This window comes from Aulostomus chinensis, chromosome 10 (assembly GCF_037954235.1).
Source record: "Aulostomus chinensis isolate RoL2024-O1b breed Wild chromosome 10, RoL_Achi_v1.0, whole genome shotgun sequence".
NCBI lineage: Eukaryota > Metazoa > Chordata > Actinopteri > Syngnathiformes > Aulostomidae > Aulostomus > Aulostomus chinensis.
This window is the reverse complement of record NC_141329.1, coordinates 1,888,606-1,914,443: the sequence shown is the minus strand read 5'-3', so window position 1 is coordinate 1,914,443 and position 25,838 is coordinate 1,888,606. Positions and strand designations below refer to the sequence as shown.

The 25,838-nt window shown below is 43.6% G+C and overlaps 1 protein-coding gene across 2 annotated transcripts in view; it reads right to left on the bottom strand.

Annotated features, from left to right (window-relative positions):
* The window catches only part of clmpb (CXADR like membrane protein b), a 90,174-nt gene that overhangs the window by 12,017 nt on the left and 52,319 nt on the right, over positions 1-25,838 (bottom strand). For both annotated transcript variants that reach the window (XM_086215452.1, XM_086215451.1), the window contains exons 2-3: positions 7,559-7,710; positions 1,321-1,525 (exon numbers count right to left, since the gene is read on the bottom strand). In XM_086215452.1, coding sequence (XP_086071578.1) covers positions 1,321-1,525; positions 7,559-7,672 — 319 coding nt within the window. In that variant the 5' untranslated portion in view covers positions 7,673-7,710. The remainder of the gene's footprint in view (positions 1-1,320; positions 1,526-7,558; positions 7,711-25,838) is intronic.

The following is a 25,838-nucleotide window of genomic DNA, read 5'->3' as shown; positions in this document are numbered from 1 at the left end:
CTACAGATGTGAGAGCAAAGAAATCATTTTTGCAATTTCCCTAAGAAGCTTATCTGTAGCTGGAATGATGACATTTTCAATGTCACAATTTTCATTACAGAATTCACCAGAAACTTGGAGTAGGATTGTCACAGAACGACAAAGACACAAGTTATGGCTCACCAAATAGATGGATGTACCAATATGTGTCATCAAACTCTGATCTACTGTGAACAGTGACACAATCACACCTACCTTTATTGTGTCATCACAATAACATACCATCTTCCTTTTTAATGAAGACTAAATAGCAAAGACTTTGTCATATTTCTCCCATAATGCCTTTTCTACAGTTTCAATTGATTTAATTTTTCGGTTATGACACAGGACGCAATGTGATGAAGACTGACAGCAATATCAGACGTGTGATTTACTGTTATTTCTGCTCCTCGGTCACATTGTCAACCTATTAAACACGAGATGCTCCAAAAAGGACAAAAAAACGATTGATTTCTTCGTATTTTCTAAAATCCCAATCTGATTGTTTTTCTTCCTGTAAAACAAAAAATGCCATGTGCTTCCACAAGCCTGGACCGACCCATTTCAACCAGTAATACCATGGCACCTGCCTGTCAATTCATGTTACACTTTGAGTGTGAAGCATGTCTGGCTAACAAAGTTGTGATTCTGCGGCTCTTTGGCTGCCACCTCAAGGCCTGTTTTCTCTCTGCAGACCAGCATGGTTCCAGGCAGCTGATTCATTCAGAGGAACGTAATCCGTGGAGCACAAGACGGGCTTGGACTCCCCCCTTCAGCAGATACTTGCTATCCAGTCAGTGTATTCTGCAGGGGCATCACCTAACATTATGTGATGACAGGCTCTGGATACACCCACTTTTACGCACACTGGATACCTGTTCCACCCTGAAATATGTCCCAATACACAAGTCAGACACTCTGGGCTGGCTGGACTGGCTTCTGAGTATTGTGGTATAGATTTGTTTCCACATCACTCAACACAAACAAATATTCTCACCTCTGCCAGCCGTCACTGAAGAAAAAAACAAATCAGTAATTTGATGCTTGTGAGTCAAACTCAGACGTGTTCAATCAGTTGTGTGTTCCCCGAGAAGCAGTCACATGTTTCTGGTCTCACCTCATCAACAAACCAACCCAGAAGAACCCAAACACCACGAGCCAAATCAAATCACACTGTCTGAATCCAATTGAATCATTAGATCAGTCAGCATGGTGGAGGAAATGTGGCAGGCTAATGATCCACTGATGAGGGCCGTGTGTGTGTGTGTGTGTGTGTGTGTGTGTATACGTAGCAATGCTCACCCAGCACAATGAGGTTGACTTGGCTCCAGTGATACTTCCCCCCAGTCTTGACTTTACAGTTGTATTCCCCCGAGTCAGTCAGCAGCAGGTCACTGATCAGCAGGGAGGCGTCTCCGCCCAGGTACTCCCCAGCAAAGGACACACGACTGGCTTCACCTCCTGTTGCCTCATTAGTGTACACCTGGCCTCCGAAGAAGGTAATGATCTACATACATTTAAGGAAACAATATTAGAACTCGTGTTAGTTTCATATTGGCGCCTGTGTAGAACTCTTTTACCGTTTTGGAAACTCAGGCTTCTCTTCTCTTGAACCGTTTCAACTGAATTATGATCAAACGAATGCAAGGACGCCCTGAAAAGTTTGTCATTTGTTTGGCCATCAGCCTCAGAACGTCCCCCAATCACCTGGCAGCCTGCTGTTACTAATAAAAATAACACAACCCTGATGATGAGGTTCAACACATATTCATATTGGATGCAATATTGAAACAAAATCAGCAGCTGCACTCGTGTTCATTTAACAATCACTTTTTAATTAACACTCAAGGACTAACATTTTACAAATGAATGCTTTTGCTGGAATGCCAGCTTTTTGCCAGCGCTCACACAGCTGATTATCTGTTAGCGCCTTATCTGTGATTCTCCTTCTGCACACGGAGCAGCCAAATCGACCAAGTTAAAGCATCCATTCTGCTCCTGAGATAACCGATCAAAGCAGGAAACCAAACGAAAATCTCTCTCTCTCACACACACACACACACACACACACACACACACACACACACACACACACACACACACACACACACACACACAACATCTCAAAATAACCACTCCAGTTGACCCCACCTGTACTTGGCCCCTGAGGTTCAGGTCATTTAGCAGGTTGGAGAAAAACATACAAATAAACACTTTTTCAAGGAAATCTGACAGAAAATTAGACAAACAATTATGGAACTGATTGATCGACAGAGAGATTGATTGATTGATAAATTGATCATCCAGTGACCAAATGTGGGTGGTCTTCAGAGGTGAATGGATACTATGAAAAGATGAGGGTTGCACACTTACTTGAAATGCAATTATTAGACCAACAGCAGTATCTAAATCACAGGAGGGCGTATCAGCTAAAGGCTTAAACCAGTTGAAATATATATATATATATATATATATATATATATATATATATATATATATATATATATATATATATATATATATTTAATATTGTGGTGCTTCCAATTCAGAGTTGAAATGTTTGCGTCCGACCAACCCATCAAACTCACAATGGTCCCATTATCATTCAAATTAGATTTTCAATGAAAATGAGAGAGACTATATAATAGTTACACTCCCACTAATATCATATCAAAATCATAATATCAGTCAAAATAATTGCAGTTTGATGGGTTTTCATTATTGTGCAGCCCTGGTGGGAAAATAAGAAGAAGGAAGAAGGGTTTAGAATTGAATTGATAATTACAGAAATAATAACTAATGTATGATAGCGTTGAGAGACAGGAGGAGGAGGCGGAGGAGGAGTGTTGACATTCACTACAAACACATTTATCCTAATTCATCTTCGTATCGGTGAGTGTCATCTGTGGAAGCTTCATGTATTCCCTGCGACGGACTGGCGACCCGTCCAGGGTGAACCACGCCTCTCACCAGGCATCTACCGTCCACTGACTTGCTCAAAGGCACCCACCCTAGTGGAGGTAATGAGGTAGGGGCAAGTACTGCTTTTCATTCTGTGTTTTCTGTGGAGATACCTTTGATCCTTTAAATGTTCATATTGTTTTCTTGCTCATCAGCACTGCTTGTTACCAAAAAATTTCACAATTTAAATACAAATACACACCCCCCCCCCGCCCCCAAGAATCAAAACCCTGAAATAAACACTAAAATTAGGCAAGCAAAAGTTAAGTTGTGTTAAAGTTTGGAATGACACTTGCTTTTTTATTAATATTCTTAGCACAGGGCACGCTGACGTGACGAAGTCTTCAAAGAAGAATCAGTTGATTTTTCCTTTGGTATCTTTGCACGTTTCTAGCCTCTTCTTTTCTCTCTCTTTCTTTCTGTGTGTGTGTGTGTGTGTGTGTGTGTGTGTGTGTGTGTGTGTGTGTGTGTGTGTGTGTGTGTGTGTGTGTGTGAGAGAGAGAGAGAGAGAGAGAGAGAGAGAGAGAGAGCGAGAGAGCGAGAGAGAGAGAGAGAGAGAGCATCCACATGCACAAACACACAAACACAGCTGTCACAGTGGCCTATTACTCAGGGCAAGTGAGAGCCTCCAGATGGGGACTGCTAAATGCCGGTGCCACAGCGCATCAGTGCCTAAGAAACAGGGGCACCTGCTGTGATCGCAGGTGACGACTGGCCGTTTACACACACATGTGCACACACAAAGTAGCTTCTAAGCAAACATGTAGCATGAACGCAAACATTCCAGTGCCACAGCTGCAGGCGCAAAGCAACAAGGCCCTGCTACCTAAAGTGGGACCTGATTAAAGCATCTGCCTATGAGCACATTTGTGATGCTTTTGTGAAGTCTGGACATTTATTACACACACCCACGTGAATCTGCCACGTGTGTGTGTGTGTGTGTGTGTGTGTGTGTGTGAATGCTTATATGTGTGTGTGTGTGTGTGCAGGTTCATGCTTCTGGGTATATTCTGAAACATGCTTATGAGACAGATAAAAATAAAGTGAAAGTGCTGGTGAATGTTAAGAATTAAAGAATAATTTTGCAAAATGGCCATGGGCTGTTAGCAGAGTAATTCACATGAGCTGGTGTGTTTATTCTGTAAAAATTTAAATTATTGTGAGCAGACATGGAGCGTCGCTGCTGTCTGGGGGTTTACTAAATGAATGAGACTCAAAGACAGACACGGGAACTGGCGGCTATTTCCAGAAATGAGAAAATGTGTCTCACGTATTAAGTAATTTATTTGTACGTCATATATAAAATGAGTGCAAGTTTTCTTGCTGTAATATTGGTGGATCAGGTGATTAAGGATTATTTGGACCAAGTCAAAATTAAAAAAAAAAAAGTTATCTTCTTCAAACTAAATTATTCATTTTTTAATGCACGGTATTAAACATAGATAACGCGAGGGGCCACACATCCGACCAGATGATGACTGCGTTTGCTGAGCTTCTCTGACAGCATGACGCTCACTGCTGCTGAATCTCGGATGGTCAACTGCTCTGTAAAAATATTCTGGCTGGTGATCAAGCTGGAAGACAGATTCAGGGATTTTTCCTCTTTTTTCCTGGGATGGCATGCTTGTGGTGTGGTTAGCATGCTTGCTAATGTTGGAAGTTAAAGTGATACTTCATCCAAAATGTTTTACTTTCTTCTTTCCTCCAACTACTGACAAATAAATGTCTTGAGCTCAAAAAGACTTTTGCCCCTCCTGCATCACTTTTTTGTGACTCCAAAATGCAGATAGAGCCAGCCACACATATTTAGCTTGAAGCTAATAGCTTTAACCTCCATTTTGATACAGAATGAGCACCAAACTACATGTCTTCTAGTTTGTTTTACTCTCCTATCAAAGTGTTTGTGGATTACAGAGCAAACGCTGGATGAATGAAGCAAATGTTGATTATAATGGACGATGACCTGGAGAGCTTCCAGATCAGCTATTGTTAGCCATCAGTGTCCATTAGCTTGAAGCTAACTGTATGTGTCTGGCTCTTGATGCATTGTTGGAATCATAAAGAACTAATGCAGGGGGGAAAAAACATCTTTTTGAACTCAAGATTCCTATTAGTGCGTACTTGAAAGGGATACTTTTTGCCTGAGGTGTTGCTTTAGAATGTTTTACAGCGTAAACGTAAACAGCTTTCTGTCTTTGTCGATTAAAAAACCCATCATTGCGTTACACCAGGTGTAACTGTTGTATGCAGCGCTCTCCTGGCACTTTGCTGCTGAGCGGAGGGAAGGAAGCCAGTCTTTTCCTATTCTTCACTGAGTGACCTGCTCACTCTGTTTCCAGCCCCTCTGTGTCCTCAACACATGTAGCCTGTACATTTGCTAACAGAGGCTAAATGTTGACAAGATGCTCTTCCCCTCTCAACATGGCCTTCCAGCAGAACAAAAGAATAATTTATTCATTCAGCTACAGGCGCAGTCTCTTTCCTAATCAAATTTTCAGTTGTTTGATTTTAATTAATGGCGCCTTCAATGTTATCTTCCTGTTAAATATTCATCGCAATGTGGCACCCCCCCTCTGCACCATTAAGGATACATGTTTTCCCTCTTTTCCTGCATTCTGGGTCTGTCTCCTTCCCTTCACGCTCTTCCTCCATGTGCTAACCAACACATCAGTGCACGACCAAACGACTTCCAAATAGAAATCTTTCTTCCGACAGACAGCTGGTGAGATTTTACGCTCTGTCTGTTTTCAGATAGTTTGTTCAATTCGGGTGAAGAGACAATGACTCAACACCAGCGAGATGATACCGTGACAACTTCAGAGCTGCGAGGCTCCGAAACTGCGTTAAAACCACTTAATGACTTTCAGCCAGATGGAGTACAAAATACTGATGTTTGAGGTTGGAAAGTCTGATATTTACAGTATTTTCATGTTTTTAACAGCTGCATCCAGTTATTGCTCACACATGGAAACCAAAGCAATATATCCCTGCAAGAGGAGCATTAATAATGCACATGGAATCAAACATTTCTGTCTGATTTAGTTTTTCTGTTAAATAGTTATTTTTGCATATGCACCTCTGAAGATAAACACTGTAAGAAATGCTCAGACCAAACATCAAGTTAATATGCGACCAGAAGGAGGAGGAGGAGGGCGAGATATGTGAGGTTGATAAACGTCTGAACAAAGTTTCTGTTGCCTCCAGCGAGGGTCACAGTGTCTGTAACCTGAGGATTCAACACCATGAAAATCCTGTCTAAGCTGTTCTTGTGTTTATGTTCGGCCTGCAGCATAAACACAGTTTTAATTTTTTATCTGTGAAGAGGAGGGGAATCCCACTTGAATTGAAAACAAACCATGTTATGTTTGGCTATTTATGGTCAGCACTCCTCCAGCAATGCTCATTTAAGGTATTTACTTTGTGTAAATACCTTTCTGAATGCTCGTTAGCTTTGCTTGTGGCGAAGTCTGCCATTCCCACGATGGATTCAAATTTGCTTCACAAAGGAAATGAGGCGTGCATGTAATCTGACATCACTGCTTTTTAATTTCATCTCACTGATAACATCTTTACTGTTGACGATTCACTTTCCCACAGTCGCAGCACAGCTGGTTTAAATTACTGAGATTGTAACACATTACACTGCTGCTCCTTCAAGTGTTTATCCAGCTAAAGACTGTCAGCTTGAAGAAACACTGTCAAAAGTAAAGACAAGGCAACGTGCATGCTATCTGTGTGATATCATGACCGGATCATTTCTAATTTTTGTGACGAGGTAATGGAACCAGAGGGAGCAGCCTCAGGCGACAGGCTGCACACCTCGAACGTCTCAGCAAGGTAACAAATTGTAATGTGTCCTGTTGAGAGGAAGATGATTTACATTCTGAGCCGTGTTAAATCCTAATGTGGTTGCAATTATTAATGACCAACTTCATCATTCAGTCATGAGTTTGCGTGGTTGCACAGTAAACAGATGCACCAGTTGCTCTTCTGTTGAATTTCAGTCAAAGCAGAAGTTGACGAAGGGAATTCAGGAGTGGGAACCACAAGAGTCACCAAACCAACCAGGACTGAGGTGTCAGGGATTACAACTTCCGAGCATTTCATTTTTATTGCGTCTGCTCAGATTTGTTTGTGAACAGGATATCTAATGGATGGATTTCAAAGCAATGTGGTGGAAAGATGTGTAGTATAACCAGGTACCGAGGTGATCCACGGTAGATCCTGGATCCTGAAGACGGCTCTGGGCAGTGACATGGTTGACAGAAGAATGAGACCTAAATGTATTTGACATGAATACGTTAGAAAAATGTGAGATGTCTCTGACAGAATTCATTGATGGAAGGGATCAAGCTCAGTATTTGGGGACGAGAACGCTGGTTTTGTGTGAATGGAGCTATGATTTTGCTGACGATGTTTGTCTCCATCAAAATCTGGCACTCATATTCTGAATCCGTGAACCCTGGTCAAGCAGGAGCTCTGTTCGTGCTGTTGAACATTGAATTAACTTTATTATCCTGAATGCCAAAGTCATGACAGCGTAACATTGCAACATGGAAGGAAAGAAATCCCATCTCACCACTCTCTGTTTGGAGTTTGGTTTCTGCAGTAGCCACTCGATGTCGAGAGAGCTGGATGATGGGAATTGGTGGTGGCATGGCAAGGTGGCATTGTCCCCAACAACCTTCTTCATCTCTGTCTGGGCACCAACTGACAGCAGACTGAGCAGTGCTGCAGGAAAGGAGGAGAAAGGTGGAGAGAGTCAGAAGGGGGCACAGGTTCCAAACAACGAGGCAGATGCTGCAGATACGAATGAAAACCCTGCTTCCTGAGACGGACGACATGGTGAGAGATACGACCCACTGAGATAGCCGGACACCGGCGGGAGACAGAGAGGAGATTCTTCCTACGGGATATAGAGTTTGGCACAGAAGATCAAAGAGAAGCATTACAGTGACCTTTCTGTCAACTCTCTGACAGGAAGGAACTTTTTTTTATCCACAGCAAACACTGGAGTTACCTACTGAGGGGCTACGCTTCTGCTCTGCTATGGGGTGGGACATTTCTGATCCAGCCAGGCTGGGCCCCCTTCATATTATCATGGCACTGATTAGACAGTGTTTGAAAAAGAGAGACGGCATCAACAAGCAAAACACACAAACGTGCAGCTCACTCAGTGAAGTGCTTGGGTTGCAGTAAAAAAGTAGGTGTTTGAGTAAGCGAGGGATTTTGGGCACCAGCCAGACTGTCAGGGCATGTGTCTGTGGGGGAGCAGCAAGGCTAATTTATTGGAGGATGCTGGACTGCCCGGCGGGCTTGAGTGGAATTAGCCAGAGGTGTCACGGGGGTTTGCTGGAAGCTGAAGTTGCAGTGTGTGTTTGTGTGTGTCGATAATGCAGAGCTCCACTGAACTTACAAATGTGACACATTTTTTTCCTCTACAACATTTAACTTAACTACCTGCCTTTAATTTAATTGCTGAATGAGCCAATAGCTCCTGGAGATTCTGGGTGCTTAAAATAAAGTTATCCAGCCCGGCAGATGCTCATTTGGAATCGGGTGGTACAGGCTGAGTAAATATTCATTATGATGGTTATTAATAGCTGCACAGAGGTTCAATACTTCCTCCTGCTTGCACAGAATAAATAAACATCATGATGTGGGGCACGTATTTGAACAGAAAATAAGAAGCTGCAGAGGCGTTGTGCCTGCTGTCTTTGAACCTCTTGAAAGATTCCTTTGTGCTCCGTCGACACAATCTCATGCTGTCAATGTTCCACAGAGGGCCAAATGGTCTGTGAATGCATCAGCACTCACTGGGCGCCTGTCCACTTGGTCACTGGTCGGCCTCACAGGAGCCAACACCCTGTCCCATAAGTGATCTTTGGGCCAATGAAAATGTCAGCTCTGTGCTGCGAAACTGATGTGTCAGTGCTGACGCAGGACACAGAGGAGACGAGCGGCCCTACAGGAACCACTTCTTCACTCATAAAGATGACATCATCGGCAGGTTTCAGCAGTTCCTCAAGTTTTCCTTAAGCTCTGAATCTACTTTGTATTTTCTGCAACAAACTTGAGCTGCAGGCTTCTCACTGTCAGTCAGCTTTAAGGTTTCTGATGGGCATTAACTTGTTCTACTGAGGGTTTGTGTCCCTTCGGTAGCCGAAGACTGACAGGTGGAATTGCTGAGGTTCTGCTCTTTCCTGGACCACCTGCTCAGTTCAAATCATTAGTCGGCAGAAAAATATGGGCCACCCCCCTTAACTGAGGTGCTTCAAGACCCTGCAGGTATCCTGCTTATGACTTTTTAATGCATTTGCATTTGCAGGGTCATCCATCTTGTGGCTCCCAGCTGTTACTTGTTTGGATGTCAGGGGAGAGAGCTTTTCAGTCAAACAAAATACTGAAAATGGAGAACGGTCCACTGTATGTGTGCAGTAGGTTGTCATTAACGTGCAAGATACATCGATTCAGACAGACTGTATCATGAAAAAACTGGAAGGGAATCACAGGAAAATCAATGTGGCACGAATGTGTCCTTACATCTCAACATGACATACATATGTTTCATTTTTGGCATCAAACTGCTGTTCTCTTTTCCCTCCCCTTGAATCTCTCTCTTTCTTTCCGTCAGTGACATGACGCCTGCTCCTGCGTTCAAACACAACCAGAGTTCCCCTCCTGACCTCTGCTGTCTCTCCATTTCACTTCTTCAAACCATGACTGACAGTAGAGAACCAAACATCATGCAAATGTGGAATAAGTTTGCAACTTCAGTTTGAAAAGTTAGCATCAAAGTGTTACTCCAGCTCCACCTTCCTCTGTCACAATAACTCCAGATAATCATACTGCAAAAATGCATTATGAACAGTTTAAGGGTATTGTTTAAGTTTCATTTACAACTTCGCACAAAACATCCCGATAGCATCTGTCACTCGCTCCTGCTGCTGCACAGTGAAGCCATCAACCAGGATTAAAATGCAGTATTATTGAAAGTATGAAGATGATCTTGTTTTGCATCATGTTGTATGACGCCATGATTCCAGGGAGTCTGCAGATATTTAAAAGAAATGCGTTTTATTTTTTGACCTCTTCAAGATCATTTTTAACCAAATGTAAGACTTAGCAACTCGTCTATTTCCTGTTCAACATTGCAGCTGAATAATGGCTGAGGCTCAGCGCCATTGCAACGCAGTCAGACTCTGGCTGCCATCAATTACATGTAATTTACATTTTTTAAAAAGGCAGCAAATATTCTGCAATGGAAAGAAAGCTTTTGCCAGAAAGAGTTGGCAGACAAATCCGAGGGGGTTTGGTTGGTATATAATCGCTGCTCCCCAGTTTCCAACTTATTTATGGTCGTCAGAGGGGCTTTTGCAGTGTGGAATGGATGACACCACGCTGCCAAAATAAGCCCGCCTTGTGTGAGTTTGCGCTTGCATTTGGATTGGCCTCATTCACAGTGTGCACAGCTGGGACTTTTGGACGGCTAGAACCCGTCATTTGTGTCAACATCCACGATGAGATGAGGAGACAGTAGAATTCACCTCTGTGGTATATTTGCACCCAATATCCAAAATGTTTTGCTTGTCAAGTATGGATTCATGACCTTGGCTTTGAAACTACAGTCAGGTGACCTCGAAACAATAGAAGCCCAATCAGCTTAAATCCAATAGATACAGGAACATTCCTGGCACCGGAGCTGTGTGTGTTTCTCTGTACAGACCCGCACCGGCCAACTGAATACATATTGTTATCTTGACAGAGAAATAGATTTGAGAGGACTTGTGTACCACAGATCCCCCCATTGTGTCTGCTTTCCTCAGCTCTGTTTGGCTCAGCTTCATACGTCCATTTGTGGCTAAGTTCAATCTCTAGCCACAAAAACAACGGAAAGAAGCATATCATAATTAACAAAGGGAAGAAGGAACTAACACCAGAGGTTTAGAAAGAGCAAGTGACGCTATAGACACATTTGACAAAGAAAGAGAGAGAGAGAAGCTGGGGTGAAATATGGAGGAACCAATTTCTATGAAAAGGCCCTAGGGGGAGTTGTGCTCCAGTAAATCTGCCTTACAGAGCCTGCAATCTTATTATAGTGTGGCCAGTGAGACGGACAGACAGACGAACAAGGCAGGCCCGGATCTTTCACGCTGCCCAAAGTCAAGCCCCGTATCCCCCCAGTCAGCACATTGGCCTGGCTGGGGCCTTTGCAATGTCCAAAGCTCATGACCTCTGCTACTCAACAAACATAGTGGGGGGTGAGGGGGGGGTGAAAGGACAGAAAAAATGGCTTGAGGGAGGGGTGGAGAAATGATGCGATGCCTTATTTTGAACACATACTGTAAGTCACTGGTGTGGATGATGACTTATCCCATCACAATAGAGGTTTTAGACACAGGTTAGCGAATGCACAGAAGTAGAAAAGATTAGAGGTGTACGCCTATCACCCCTGAATACACATGCGTGGCTGCTGGAGCTGCTGTACGAGCACATTCTTCCTCAGAAACAGAGTTCCCCTCTGCCTATGAGCGACTATCTTCTGCTGACAGTAAATCAGAGCCTTGGAAAACAGAGCTATGATTTAGACTACGGTTGTCATCAGGCATACACCCTCACGTTTCACCACACAGCCTCGCTGCTGCAGCGGGGAACAATAATCTCCCCAACCTGCCAAACTGTACACACCCAGTTTATCTTTTGTATTCATGAAGCTGCAGAGGCATGAGAGAGAGTTTGGGAAATATGACCTCCTTACAAAACCTCTAAAACAGGACTTTGTGCTTGTAACTAGCAAAATCTGACATGTCAAATATAAATAAAAGGCATCCATTCTTGTTGCTGACATAGAGCTAGTTTTTTAGCTGAGTTGGGGACATGCTGAGAGGAACATCAGGCTGATGAGACAATATTCACAGCTCAGCATGCAGTTGAACAGGCTCTATCTGCTCCCATCCATGGCATCATGTGAGTTTGTAAAATAGCGAACATTAGTACTATAAATACCATCGCTGTGGCACAAAAATTGACAATTTGGAAGTTACTTTTTGCCCCATTTCTTTCCTGTTATCTTTGAGGAATCTGAGACAGTCTTGCTTGAAAAAAAAGAAACATCAGATGTCTCAGCAGGCATGGGTCTGCCTCCAGTTGTTAGCGCAAAGCGAGCGCCTACAAAACAAGCCCCGCGCTCGCTCTGTCAGAGAGATTTTTATTTAAACAGCCACCGCTCCCTTTTTAATTATAGCCTTTTAAGGGGTAAGTCTCTTTAAATGTACCAAGTTATCGTGCCCTATTAAAACACATGTTTTGCATATGGCCCACTATACTAGTCTCCTTGTAGTTTCAAGGTCCAACTCATGAATATATTGCTCTGGTGAAAATCAAAGGGGCTGTTTTTTCCTCCTCTGACTGGAGGCTGGCTCTTTGATGGGATAAAATCCCATAATCCTCCTTGCTTCACATCCAGTGACTGACGCTCCCTTCTGTTGACACTGAGCGTTTGTCGATAACATTTTATAATAAAGGTACATAAAGCCATTACCGTGGAATAAGTAAGGGACAAATATGAAACTTGCAGCTAATTAGGCGCTAACAGGTAGTTCCCCTCTCCTTCCTTGTCACTACCATTTTTTGTGCCTCTTTTTGTTCCTAGAAATGTCTGTCTTCATGATTATTCTACCATGATATTTTTGTGTCCTCTGTATCAAACTGACAAGCAACTACATTCTATTTTCTCTGAAATTGCACCGTTTGTTGTTTAGATTTTGGTTGAGTTTGTTTTGGTCGATCTACTCTTTCAGTTTGGTTAATGAAAGCAATATCGCTGTAAAAAGTACAGTTTATTATTAATAAGCAGTATCACACTGAGATCAACACTATATGATGTTAGCTTACAGCTGGATTGATACAGTCTCTAGCAGCTCAGTTTACTAGTGTGATGTCAACATGGAGCAGATTTCAGTGGAGGGAGGGGGCAAGATGGCTGCAGCGGGAGCATGCTGTGTTTGTTTACTAAAAATTCACATGTTTTTGTGGAGCAACAGTAAGACACGGCAGATTTATTCTCACAGAACATAAAAACTGCTCAACAACACAGCGACATTTTGGATTCAAGGCCAACAATGATGAAAACATGGCCTCTGCTCTCCGTCTGTCTGCTCAGACGTATGCTGCACAATTCCCTGTAAAGCTGCTCTCAATTACATGTTTTATCTGTTTTTGATGTAAGACAACAGGACAAGTATGAAATCGTGACTGAAGCCATCGACAAACGCAAGCTGCTTCTCTCCGCTGCTCCAATTCAGATCTTATAAACACATTTTCTCCATTTTGGTCGCCGTTTCGATGCAAAATTCTGACAAGCCAGTCGTTATGTGTCTGTTACGGAGACACGACACGAAGACAACGCACTTTACTTGTTCAATGTCATCCCTCAAACTTTGCAAACCGACCATAATACACTATTCCTGCTTTTTACAGATTATTCTTGTATTCTGTCTCACATCGTGATGAATTGTCATGCCGTCAATCACTTATCACAGGATCATTGTGACGTGACACTCTGATGTCGTGAAGTTACTGACTGTTTAGCAGTCATATTTTGATGGAGTGGATATGCGGCGTTAGCGTACGGCAGAAAAACTCTGAGCAGTGGCTGCAGGATGAAGTGCGACACCTAGTGGTATGTCCTGTCAGGTTTTCTTTGGCCTGATATCAAACTGGTTTGAACATCTTGACACTGCACAAAGCTTAACGTTGATAACTGTATCATGTTGCCTCACTTATCAGCCAAGAGTCCAGCTGCTCGCCTGTCGGTGCTCGCCGCATGAAAGTGAAGTAAGATATTTAGGAGCCCTTTAACATTTCCATGATTTGAGACACTTTTACATGCCACAATGTCATGACAGCCATGAGTGCATGAAGGTGTGAGCCTGCTCAGTTTTGTGAACCACTAGAGGAGAGAGGCGAAGGGGCGTGAGTAAAAGGACATCTCAGAGTGACGGCCATCCGCTTCATACCTTTGATGAGAGATTTCTAAGAACTCCAGTCAAAGCAGCAATGGGTGAGTTTGTGGAGGAAAAGAGGGACTGTATTTATTTCCAAGATAATCCCTAGAACCTGGAGGGGGAGGGTAAATGGGAAAAGAGAGGGAGGACCCAAGAACCTTGAGGGGGAGGGTAAATGGGAAAAAGGAGGGAGGACCAAGGGGAATGGCAAAGCAGGAGATGAAATACCACCGAGGTCTGAATGATGTGGGGCCCCATGTGAAATGTTCACCTTGTGTTGCTCCTATTGCTTCATTAGCATCCCTTTCATGGCTGCGTCGCTGCTGTCATGTCGAGCGAAGAGGACGCCATCCCACTGCCAGATCCCCAAAATAGATCTGAAATTTGTTTCACGACACTTTTAAGTCTCCCCAAAGTATTCTGCATTTTTCCTCAGCAAAGGGAAATAGGGAGGAGATAGGGGGAAAAGCTAATTACACCATTACCCTGGGGAGGGGGAGTCAGTAAAACCTGCTTACAGTGCTATATACATGGTATCGATGCTGAATCCGGAGGAGTCACCCACGCTCATGGGTGTAGCTGTCCAAGATGCGACTGCTGCTCCATAAATCTTCTGCTTTTAGTCTGAAATGGTCTGGAGATCCCATGTAAGCCCTCACATCACTCACGTCTTTTACTCCCCTGCAGCATTTTCACCAACCTGAGGGGCACTTTAGTATCGTTACACAGCTGGATTTGCTGCTCTTTTGCTTGATCAAAAATACATGCATTTATAATTGTTTATAATTTCAAAGTGTAAATGTGAGACAATATGAGCCTGTCCTCTCGAGAAAAACAATGAGCGATAGCTCATAATTAAAACTTGTGAGAGGGGCCTGTAGTGATGTTTGGTATCAGGTGCCATCTGGTGGCCGTAGCAGGTACAACCACAGGAAAGCCAGAGTGGAGGCGGTGGACGGCTCAGACAAACATCAGACTTAGGAGACTTAGCTTGTTCCCCGGGCCAGCGGTGGGTTTAGAAAGCTGTTGGATGCTGGCTGATCATTTACCTTTGCCAAGTGCTGGACTGGACCTTAACATACAACTGACATGGAGGCGAGTGCCTTATCAGAGGGTCTCAACAACAGACTTGTAAGTTTGTTTGGTTTGAGAACTCGTTGGAAAACACGACTGGAAACAGTCTTGGCAGGATTTCTACCACCATTTGGGAAAATGAAGCATGACACGTGATCCAGTGGGGAGAGTGACAGGCAGTAGAAGTTGGAAGTTTTGTGTTTTAATTCAACTAATTAGTCATTTTGCAAAGGAAGGTCATCATTTTAAAAAGTTAATTACTTTAGAGAGTTCAGGTGGACTCAGAAATCTCTGAAAGTCCATGTGCTGCATTCAGAAGGTTACATTCAGCTTCCTTCAACACATTTTTCCTCACTTTAATCTGAGCGAACAGAGTACAACTGTCAAACGTTCTGTTTTGCAACAGATAACATGCTTCTGTTCAAGGGTACTTAAAGTGTGAATTTTTATTTTGCTGCAACAATGGATCGTCCGACATCTGACAAAGAATAAAGACAACAGCGTGTGTATGCGATAGCTTCATCCTGCGTGTGTGTGTCCAAATCGGAGATTGTGGAGAAACATGCAGCAAAGACAATCCAGTTGACTTGCAGAAACGTATCACCAAGGTTCCTGAGTATGTTTGGCACGTAGCAGGGAACATCCTCCGTGCAGCACATGCACACAACCTTGAAAAATAAAACCTGCTGTGTTCCGCTGAGAAAACCTTTTAATGGAGGACAGATGAGAGAGAATCCTTTCACGTACGAAGACATCACCAGAAAAGAAAAGAAAAAACACTTCTTTGCTGTTGTCAAGAAAATATCGCTGAGAGTCATTTTCACTGGCATGCGTCCCAAACTGAAGAGAAAACAATTGCTTGCTTTCAAAGTGGAAAGTCAGCAATTTGAGCCATCAAAAGAAAACAAATCCAGTAAAGGAAATGATATTTTCTTTGACAGAAATCAAATTTGGTTTCCCTTTGCCAACAAAACTTTCCCTGTCTTCCTGCTCAGTATGTTTTCCTTATTCCTTCATATTAAACACGGCTTTGTCCCAGGGCTGGGCTTATTTCTTGGTCTGAGTGGCATGAAGTTATTTTTGTTGGCAGGCGTTTGAGAATAAGAGCGGAAAATATTCATCACTCAGATCTCGAGTGTAGGAACAGACACCACAGTATGGGACGCACTGAGAGGCTGTTCTTTACAGAGTTCAGGCTCTGTTTGACCCTGCACGCCTGACAGATGGTGCAGTCAGATACACCAGGAGTCGTTTTCATTAAAACACTGTAGAAGACAAGTTCACCGGCTGCTGATCAACTTAAATCTCTCCTGCTGGCCATTGATGTGGTGTACATCAGCAGAGTGCTGCTGACGGTTGGACAGATGGGGCGGCTATGGTGTACCCAACTATAAAGGCTACTGTGCACATACATACAACCTCCTCTTACACCTTCCTGGCAGCTCAGGTAACTGTGAGACACAAACTGTTCCTGTAAATATCCTGAGTTATTTATGTGGTCTAATCACAATTTGTGGCTGGCAAGCATGTGAGCGAGCTCCTCTCGCGCTGCTGGCACACAGCGAGTGGCTGGACATGGGCATTGACCTCAGAGGATCGATACTTAATAAGCTGTTGTGCTGCCAACTCCATTTTGCTGCAATCTGCAATTTTTTATGTGCATTAGGTTGAAAATAGAGCTGACGAGGTGTGTGACCACAGGAAGTGGAAGGTAGCGTGGTCGTCCAGGCTCTCTCTGATGATGGATGCCTCACAGTGGTGGGAGACCGATGAAAACTTCAAATACCTCATGCGCTATAAAGTACTACACTCCTGACTTTTATTAAATGCAATTCAATAGCCCACTGGTGAGTCAAAGAAGCATTTAACAACTTGTGGAGAGACAATAAAAGCCACAGTGAGTTAAAAGGTTAAGTTTGGCGGCAAGAGGACAAAATCAAGGCGAGAAGCTGCTGCTATATTTGGAGCAGCACTAAAGCTCAGCTTTAGAAGCATTGCAAGATATCCTCAATCTGGACATGTAAGCACTACATATTGGGAGCTCATAGCGGGGAGTGTGTAGGGATTGTGGACTCTCCTCTTATTCTTCTCCTCCTCTTCCTCGCCTCTCTGCACACACAGATTTAATTCCATTATTTAGGTCACTGCGATTATTTGTTACTGTCTAAAGTCCAAGTTCACCTGGGGTTAGACAGCGAAACCTCTCTCAGCCAAGACTCTAATTTACTTCGCCAGATCCACAGGAGAATAGGAATTGAATACAACAGAGCAGCTCCCATGTTGTACATTTCAGCGGCTAATTGAAAACAGACGGGACGCTAACTCCCTCTCTCCATCCGCACGGCGCTAGTGCTCTGTGTCCGTGACATATTAGAGCTGTCACAAGTCCTCTGGTATGCATCTGACGTATCATTTCACCTGATCAGTTGAGCAGGAGAAAACAAAGCACCTCACACAGAGCGGAGAGGATGATATTATTACAGCTGTTTTATCTGCTGCTGCACAGGACAAAGAAGTTGCCCATTCATCCAAACCTGTGCCTGGGAAGGACGCGTCGATGGCTGCCATTTCCCCAGAGGTGAGCGGGTGCCATGTCTGTTTTGGCAGCTGTGTACTGCAAGGTGTTGACTGGTAGGGCAGCTGACAGAGGCAAAGTGGTGGCTGCGTGATGGCCAGGGAGGTCAACTGGGCTGCTTCCAGGAAAGGCCTCACTTACGCTTATTTAGGAGAGCTAATGGAGCAGCCGTCCATCTGTCCCTGTGATTAACGAAGTCCATTCATGCAGGACACAAACCTTATTCATCTGCACACACTAAAACACCAGCACATGAGTGGACTGTGTCCATTAATGTGTTAAAGTTTGAGGGAATAAGTAACAATTACTATCCTGGTCAAGACAAGTGTTCAACTTTCAGAGAAAGAACGTGCGCAGCTTTTTCCAGTAACTAGAGCAGCACACAAACACACACACACACACACACACACACACACACACACACACACACACTCATCAAAACAAATATGCCCCCCCCCCCCCCCCCCCATGTCTTGAAAAGGAATGCCCACGCAGCCACATTCGGGGGTGGAGAGAAGATTGAAACCAGATGAATGGAGCTTGGGTAGAAGCTGCTCGTCAGGCCCATATTTCACTCCCGGTGCTTGATTAAAACGAGGTGCGGCACTCTCCGGGCCAAGGCAGCTGAGTCTGACTCAGAAGGACGATTGCTTGCAGTGACACCCTGGGCAGGAGGAACCAGGGCAAAGGTCACAGCTTAAGTTTGCAGCTGGTTCACAGTGTTGAAGGCTTCCTCGATAAAGCACAGCCAAAGCTACAAATTTTCCGTAAAATCAAATTAAACCAAAACTTTTCTTTAAGAGGAATGTGTTGTTCTGGAAGTGGAGAAGAATCTGCCACATTCCTGCGAGGCTCTGAGGCTGCAGCAGCCGAGCAGGTATAAATGAGGACATTGGTCTGGAAACTGTTAACTGACTTGCCAAAGGAAATGAGGGCAAACTGTAAGAGTTGCATAGCTGAACTAAAGCTGAGCAACATACAGGAGTTATGATGCAAATATGTGAATAATGTGGGAAAACGCTACATAGATGTGTTAGTAATTTTATGTTTGAGTTTTGGATTAATTCATTATAATGTCGCTATGATGTGGGATTTGTTTGGTGTGATGATGCTCTATGGAACTGGAACCTTGAAAAATGCAGAAATGCTTTCCTATGAAGTCCAGCGAGGCTAAAAAAAAGTCCTGTGATGAAGATAACGAAGATCCTTGAGAATATATTTCCTACAGTTAACCTTCTACATCAGTAGCACATAAGTCGGGTGTAAATCTACGTGTAGCGTGTGAATATGACTCTGTTTTTAAGATCTCGGAGGCACGGCGATCATATTCCTGTCTGCCGACATCACACTCACTGCTGAGCAATGTTGCAATCTTTGGAAAAGGATTCACTGGGACTGAGAAGAAAGAAAAAAACAGCTAAACAAAGCCATGTGTTGTTTCCTCCTGCCTTAACCAGTTAGTGTCCTCATCAAATACATGTCTCCTCGCTGGAGATCATGTCATGCTTTGTGTGTGTGAGGGGGCGCAGGAAGGCAGAAGGTGCCATTTGCATTCTTTGTGGATGTGTATACAGACGTATTTTTGGTGCTGCAGCTTTGTATGTGAAAATGAACACGTGTGAGCGCGACTGACTGATTAGTGGCGTTTTCATCAACTGTCTAAAGTCGCCTCTCCTGAGATAGAGAAGCCGAGCAGCAGAATTTCGTACTTTTTTCCAGCTCTGGTTGCTCTCTCTTTCCTTCCATCGCAGCTGGTCGGCCACACTCGGGACTCCATGCCAAACACACTCCCCTCTATTCCCCTGACATTTTAGCTATGTTACTGCTGAGAGAGTTGCGGTTTGCCTGCCTGCCGTCTGCCTGTCCACATGAGTAAATAAGGCCCAGCTCATTTCACTTGGCCGTAATGTCTAATCTTCATTTGCTGGTCAATGAGAGGTTAATCTCATTACCTCGTGCTAAATGGCGTGCTTGGGCATTGTCTGACAAGACGTAGGCTAGACACAAGTTAATTAAAAGAGCAATTAAAAGAAGACGGAGTGATGTTGGATTCCCCTGGAGTCTGTCAAAAATAACGCAACACTTTTCATTACCAACAAAGGAACCTTGTAAAAGGAGAACCAAAGTTTTTGTCGGATGAACTTGTTTTTGTGGTTGAACATGTGTTTCAAACTAACCTTCCGCACTGGTTGTGGTCTACCTACTGTGAGAAGCCTCATGAAAGCAAGCCTCAGAACAATATAAAGCCACTTTTAATGCAGATGATAATTAACACCTACCGCTTGTTTAGAATATGATATGCTATTAATTAAGGATGGACTGAAGAAGGTTTTAACGTAGTCAGTAACGAGGCTGAAATATCAGTGCAATTCTTCCAACTGGAATTTACCTGAGAGTGTTGGGAGAAAATACTGGTTTGATTGGGGTGTGAAAAAAAAATCAACATGGCAATATATCGTGATTTTCGGTCTCCCGACATAATATTTATTTCCAACTCCTAATATCAATTTTTTAGGAAAATTCATGTATTACACGCACTGTGAATTGCGCTACTTCCAAACCTCCACTCCAAGAGATGGCGCCGTAGAGCCACTTTGCTGTACGGCGCAGCGCCATTACTGTAGTCGAGGCAGTCACAGTGGCCGACATGGACTGACTCAAATACCAAACAACATGGCCAACAAAATGACAACGCCTCCACAGCACAAAGCTGACATTTGGAAGTACTTCGGCTTCCACCTTAGAGGGAGTAATAGCGAGCTTGATAAAGACAACGCCGCCTGAAAGCTTTGCCTCGCTCCCGTGAAATATTGTGGGAACGAGCACATCTAGCAAGACATCATGCCAAGGTGTTAGCAGAGAACCAGCGGCAGAAGCGAATTGAGCCAAACCAAACTACGCTGGATAACTCACTCCCATCTAACTCACCGCGTGCTCAGCGTATCACAGAGCCCATGGTGCATTTTATTTGTAAAGATTTGCCACCTGTAGAGTGCAGTTGACAACATTGGCTTCAGGTGGATGCTACATGTGTTGGAGCCTCGTTACACAACACCGCAACGCGTCCACATTACGGAGACGGCTGGAGCCAAAGATGCATGAGGAGGTGAAGACAGCCGTTAAAACATCTCTAAACACAGCACAAAGAGTGGCCCTGACGTGTGACGGGGGGACTTCCAGGGAGTCGTATGTGACCATAAGGTCTCACTACATCTCCGACCATAATTTTCATATGATCTGTTCAGGTCGGTGTTCAGACTGACACAATAGCATACATTTTTACTTACTTGTGTGCACTGTCAGTAATTCAGGCTACTTTATCCTTCATTTTCTCACTCAGAGTTACAGTGCTGTCAGGATGTTGGAATGGTGACTCTGAGACATCTACACAGGAGTTTCAGTGAAAAGAAACTTGTGGCACTTTATCTTATGATGGCAGTGAAAATCTGCAAAAACACTGATGATAAATAATAAATAGGTAGTTTTGAAGCAAATAGTTCTGACTCAATTTGTCCTCTGAATGATCAACGTCATCGATGAGCATATACAGCAACTTGATCTTTCATCTCTACTTTTAATTTTGACATTAAGTGGACAGAATATCGCAATATATCATGATATTGTGATATTATCGTATCGTGACCCAAATATCGTGATACGTATCGTATCGCAAGGTCCTTGCCAATACTCACCCCTAAGTGTGATGCACATTTATAATCATAATCATAATCAAGCTACCTCACACAAAACAGTTAGTAGACAAAAATGAGACAAAAAAATACAAGCAATATTAAGAAATAAATAAACTCATCATCAACGTAAAAACAAATGACCTGAGGATGTAATCACACAAATAAGATCAAACTGAATAAAGGAGCTAGTTGTGCATGCAGGAGAAAATAAAATGAAGATGTGACAAGAAAAATGAGGGTCAAAAGGAGCAGGAAGGAATAAAAGTGAAAGGCTTTAGACTATCAATCTTTTTCATCATGTCCTGGTAAGAAAAAAGATTACCTCACTTACTTAAATGATCATCCCAATCCCTCAAAAAATAGAGATGGATTTAAAAATGTTAATTTATTCTCTATGCCGCTTCTAAAAGAGCATATCATACAATTTTAATATAAACAGCATGACGCAGGATTTACATCATAAAGATATTCGTCAGCTTTAATTGTGTAATCTGAATTTACAAGAATCCTCCGTCTCTACAAGCTCTGTTTGCAGCAAAGCGAGGTAGCTGGGGAAGTAGCCTGTGAGCTGCCTGCCCTGTGGGCACGACTACCGGCTCCATCCTCCCTCCAGATGAATCATAAACAAGTCCCATGGCCTCCGTGACTTAATCCCCTGTGACATCGCCACAGGGAGATGGAGGAAAAGGGAGTGGAGGGAAAAGGAAAACATGCCCTGTGCTCAACTTTCAAGTGAATTAAACATTAGAATGAATGTGTATGAGGTGTATTTGAGGATATGTCATTGAGGTGCGCTAGTAATTTAACAGATGATAGCATCTGGATGCGGGGGTGGAATTTTGGTGGAGCAAGGGAACTTTAATTTTTGCTTCATGGAAGCAGCAGTCACTTCATCTCAGGCTCTCTACCTTCCAGCCTACTCCTTTGCTCATGTGTGTATTATGCAAATTCATGTCCTGCAGTCCTTTCATTTAAATTTGGCCACATAGCTTAAGCTTGGGTAGTCTACAGAGTGTGGCAGCTAAAGCTATAATCAACATCGTGCTTCTTTTAGTCATGAGAGAGCATACCCAGGAGGGAGCAATAAATGGATTTATTTTGGGAGCCAGAATATAGAATCTTAGTTGGGGCCAGACATGCTATGTGCTTTGTCCTCTACGCCTCAGCCCTGGGGCAATATTTCTCTCCTCATAAAAAAAGAAGGTGCAGGAGGAAAACGATGTCGGCAGTTTGCTGTAACCGAGGTGGGGATTTTTTTCTTTAAAAGTTTGGACTCTGATTCTCGCTTTGCCGGCACTCTGCAGGTTGTGCTGATGCAAGGAGCTTTCATCTTGAGATTAATGAAAGACGTTTCGCTCTCGGCATTTTGGATCCCACACAAAGGTTAAAAAAGCCTCTGAGCAGTGAAAGGTTTATGTGGCGCGACACTACTAAGAGAAGAAATTCCTCCGTTGTGCTCTTTCACCTCCATTTTTACCAATACAACACATGAATTAAAAAGTGAATTTTGTTTTCCCAGCTGGATCTGCCACCGAGTTTCTGGTGCAGTCTGAAAACAAAGGTTTTTGTTAAAAGATATGAACAGGACACAATATGAATGTTTTTTTTGTTAAACCTTTTTTGTGGGGGCTCATGGGACTACACATGTGCATCTCTCAACAGAGATGAGCAGGAAGCGGGACGGTTCGCGCCTTAGCTGTCATCAGCAAACCTCGACAACAAAAGAAACGTTTTACATTTACTTTGTTTGTCGAGGCCTGAACATGCGACTGCTTGTTTTTGTGTCTTTGCGCAGCAGAAAGTCACAACTTGTTGGATCAACGACGATGTCTCAGTGTAACAAGCAACGTGAATCTTCGATGGGAATGCTTGCACTGCTATTATTATCTTCAAGAAAGATTTAGAGGGCCATTAAGAAATTACAAGTCCCATCTGTCTGTCTGGCCAACATGAGGTGACTCACAAACACTCATCTATTCTTAGGGAACTGAGGACATATTCAATTCTCTCCTGGCTTGAGGACTGCAAGGTACATTCTCTACACCAACGACAGTGTGTAACTGCTTAAATGTTGCACCAGGTTGTCCCGGAGGTAAACTGTTGGGAGTTTCTAATGTTGTGATTCCACCAGCGGCAGAGACATCCGGTTCCAGCTGGGACGTGGTTTGGTTTCGTCCTCAGCAGGCTTGATACTCCATAAGGATGTTTCAGAAGCAGAATGTTGTGTTGGCTTGTGGGTGTAGTTATTCTTCCTTAATGTAAACACTTCTACCATAGATAAGGAGTCTTATAAAGCAGTATTCTTGCCCGTTACTGCAGTAAAGTTCAGTGACCTCATAGCTTCTACGAACCCCTCCACATCAGAGGCCACTGACCAGTTGGTCGGGTGCCACAGGTTCACTGGCGACCAGTAGCCTGCAGCAGGTGAGTTATTTTGAGAATCAGATATTCAATGCCATTCTTACGTTTGTACCAACTCAATGTGCTCTTTACATCTTTACATGGTTTCTATAAAGATACAGACTGCATGCATATTTTCGGTGAAAGCTGCCTCTGGGAAGCTCTGAAACGCACTGTAGCTTCTGATGGAAGAACAAGTACGGCCCTGGTGGGTCATGTTGGGGATAACAGACAGAAGCATGGGTGTCATTTCATTCCTGAAAGTATTTATGAACAATATAGATCCTTTATGCATGACCAAATAAAATGAATACTGCAAATCCTGCCAGCTAACCTGGGGGCTGCAGAAGAAAAAGAGCCTCCGCCCACGATATGTGATACAGAGGGAAGGAATGCACCACTGATAGGCTGTTAAGTGAACTGCACAGTCTCAAATTCCACAGGGACTCCTCATCCCCGCACTTCTGCTTTCACATGGGAAATGGTGGAGGCTGGCAGCCTAAAGAGGTTTTCTACCAACACCAGCTCCACTTGCCCATCATCATCTATCTTACATCACTCGTATCGCTCAGCCTCGCTGTATCAGACCTCAAAAATACACATTTGTAGCCCCTGCACAGTGCCTGCTCACCCGCGAGTGAATAATGTCTGTGCCATGCATGGTTAGACCAATGCCTGGATGATGATGACAATGTTCTCCCCCGAGTCCAGAAGAAGAAACAGTGCAGACATCTCAGCTTTGTTCCGATGTGCCACATGCTGGCCTTTTACTTCCCTCTCCACTGACTCCAGCTGAAGAGGGGGGCGGGTTTGAGCAAAGCACCCCCACCTGAGATCAAGGGCACTGTGCAAACTTGCTCAAACTCCTGGGTGAAGTACACTTCCTGAATTGAACCTCCCAGATGGTCAGAAAAAAAGTCAAGATATATAAAGAATGAGAGGATTTGATTTGTATCTGGTTCTAATATATTTGAGTTTCCTGAGAATAAATCTTAAATGTCTGCATCATTCCAGCTTTAATCGTAATGAGAAAACATGGATGCGAAGCAGAAAAGGGCTTAAGGACGCCACTGCCAATGTAAGACAAAACATGAATTTAATGATTAGATTAAAAAAAGTGCTTTCTGCATTGTATATTCATTTGCAACAAATTATTTACCCCAATGTCGCCAATCAAGGCAAGTTTGTGTCCCCTTATCCCTGGTGGATTAGGTACTAATCTGTTTGCTGAGGGGAAAAAGAGGGAGGAAGCAAAAAAGAAAAAAAGGCTTTTTCTCATCTGCCCATATAAATGTTTCTATTAGTGGTACCTAGCGATGATGGGATGTGACACAGGCTAATGGGGGATTGGAGAAGAGGTCAAATCAGGGGGAGAGAAGATTTCATTCCACCTGAGATCAGCCACGGCTGCTTGTCTGAGAGTATGTGTGTATGTAGCACATATGTAGCGTGTGGGTGTGTGTGTGCGGGTTTGTGTGTGTGCGCGTGCATAAACATATGGTAAGAACATGAGTGATATCGGCTGGACTTGTTAATGCATGTGTTCATTGGTGAGTAAGCGGTGCGGTCTGGGCTACATGCTATGCTTATTATGTCTCTCTGCGCCAGAGCGGAGGGGAAGAAGACTTCTCCTGTATGGTTTAATGAGCAGAAGAGTTTCGCCTGCAGCGAGGTCTTTGGGAGCAAGCACATATCCAGCGGACAGACAGAATGTCTTCTTCGCTTCCCATATACTCACTAGATAGAATATGCATACTAAATTACACATTTGTGCATGCACATACACAGCTGTGGCACATGCACACACATACACACTGCTGAGATTATGCACATCTAGCAGAGTTGCACCACACACGTGCATGCACACTTGAGTGAGAGAGTAATGCTGCCCTAAGCATTGTGCTACCTATTCTATGCGACGACCTTCAAGCCCTAATGTCCCCCCGTCCCATAGATGTCCTTGATTACCGCCTTGCTCCTATCCCGTGCTAATGCACAGGGAGAGGGGGTGGGAATAGCATCTGCATGAGCACGAGAGCGAGGGGATGGGTGGGGGGACTCCCTTCCTATCTAGCTGATCTACTCTGAATAGCAAATGTCGTCTTGTCAGTG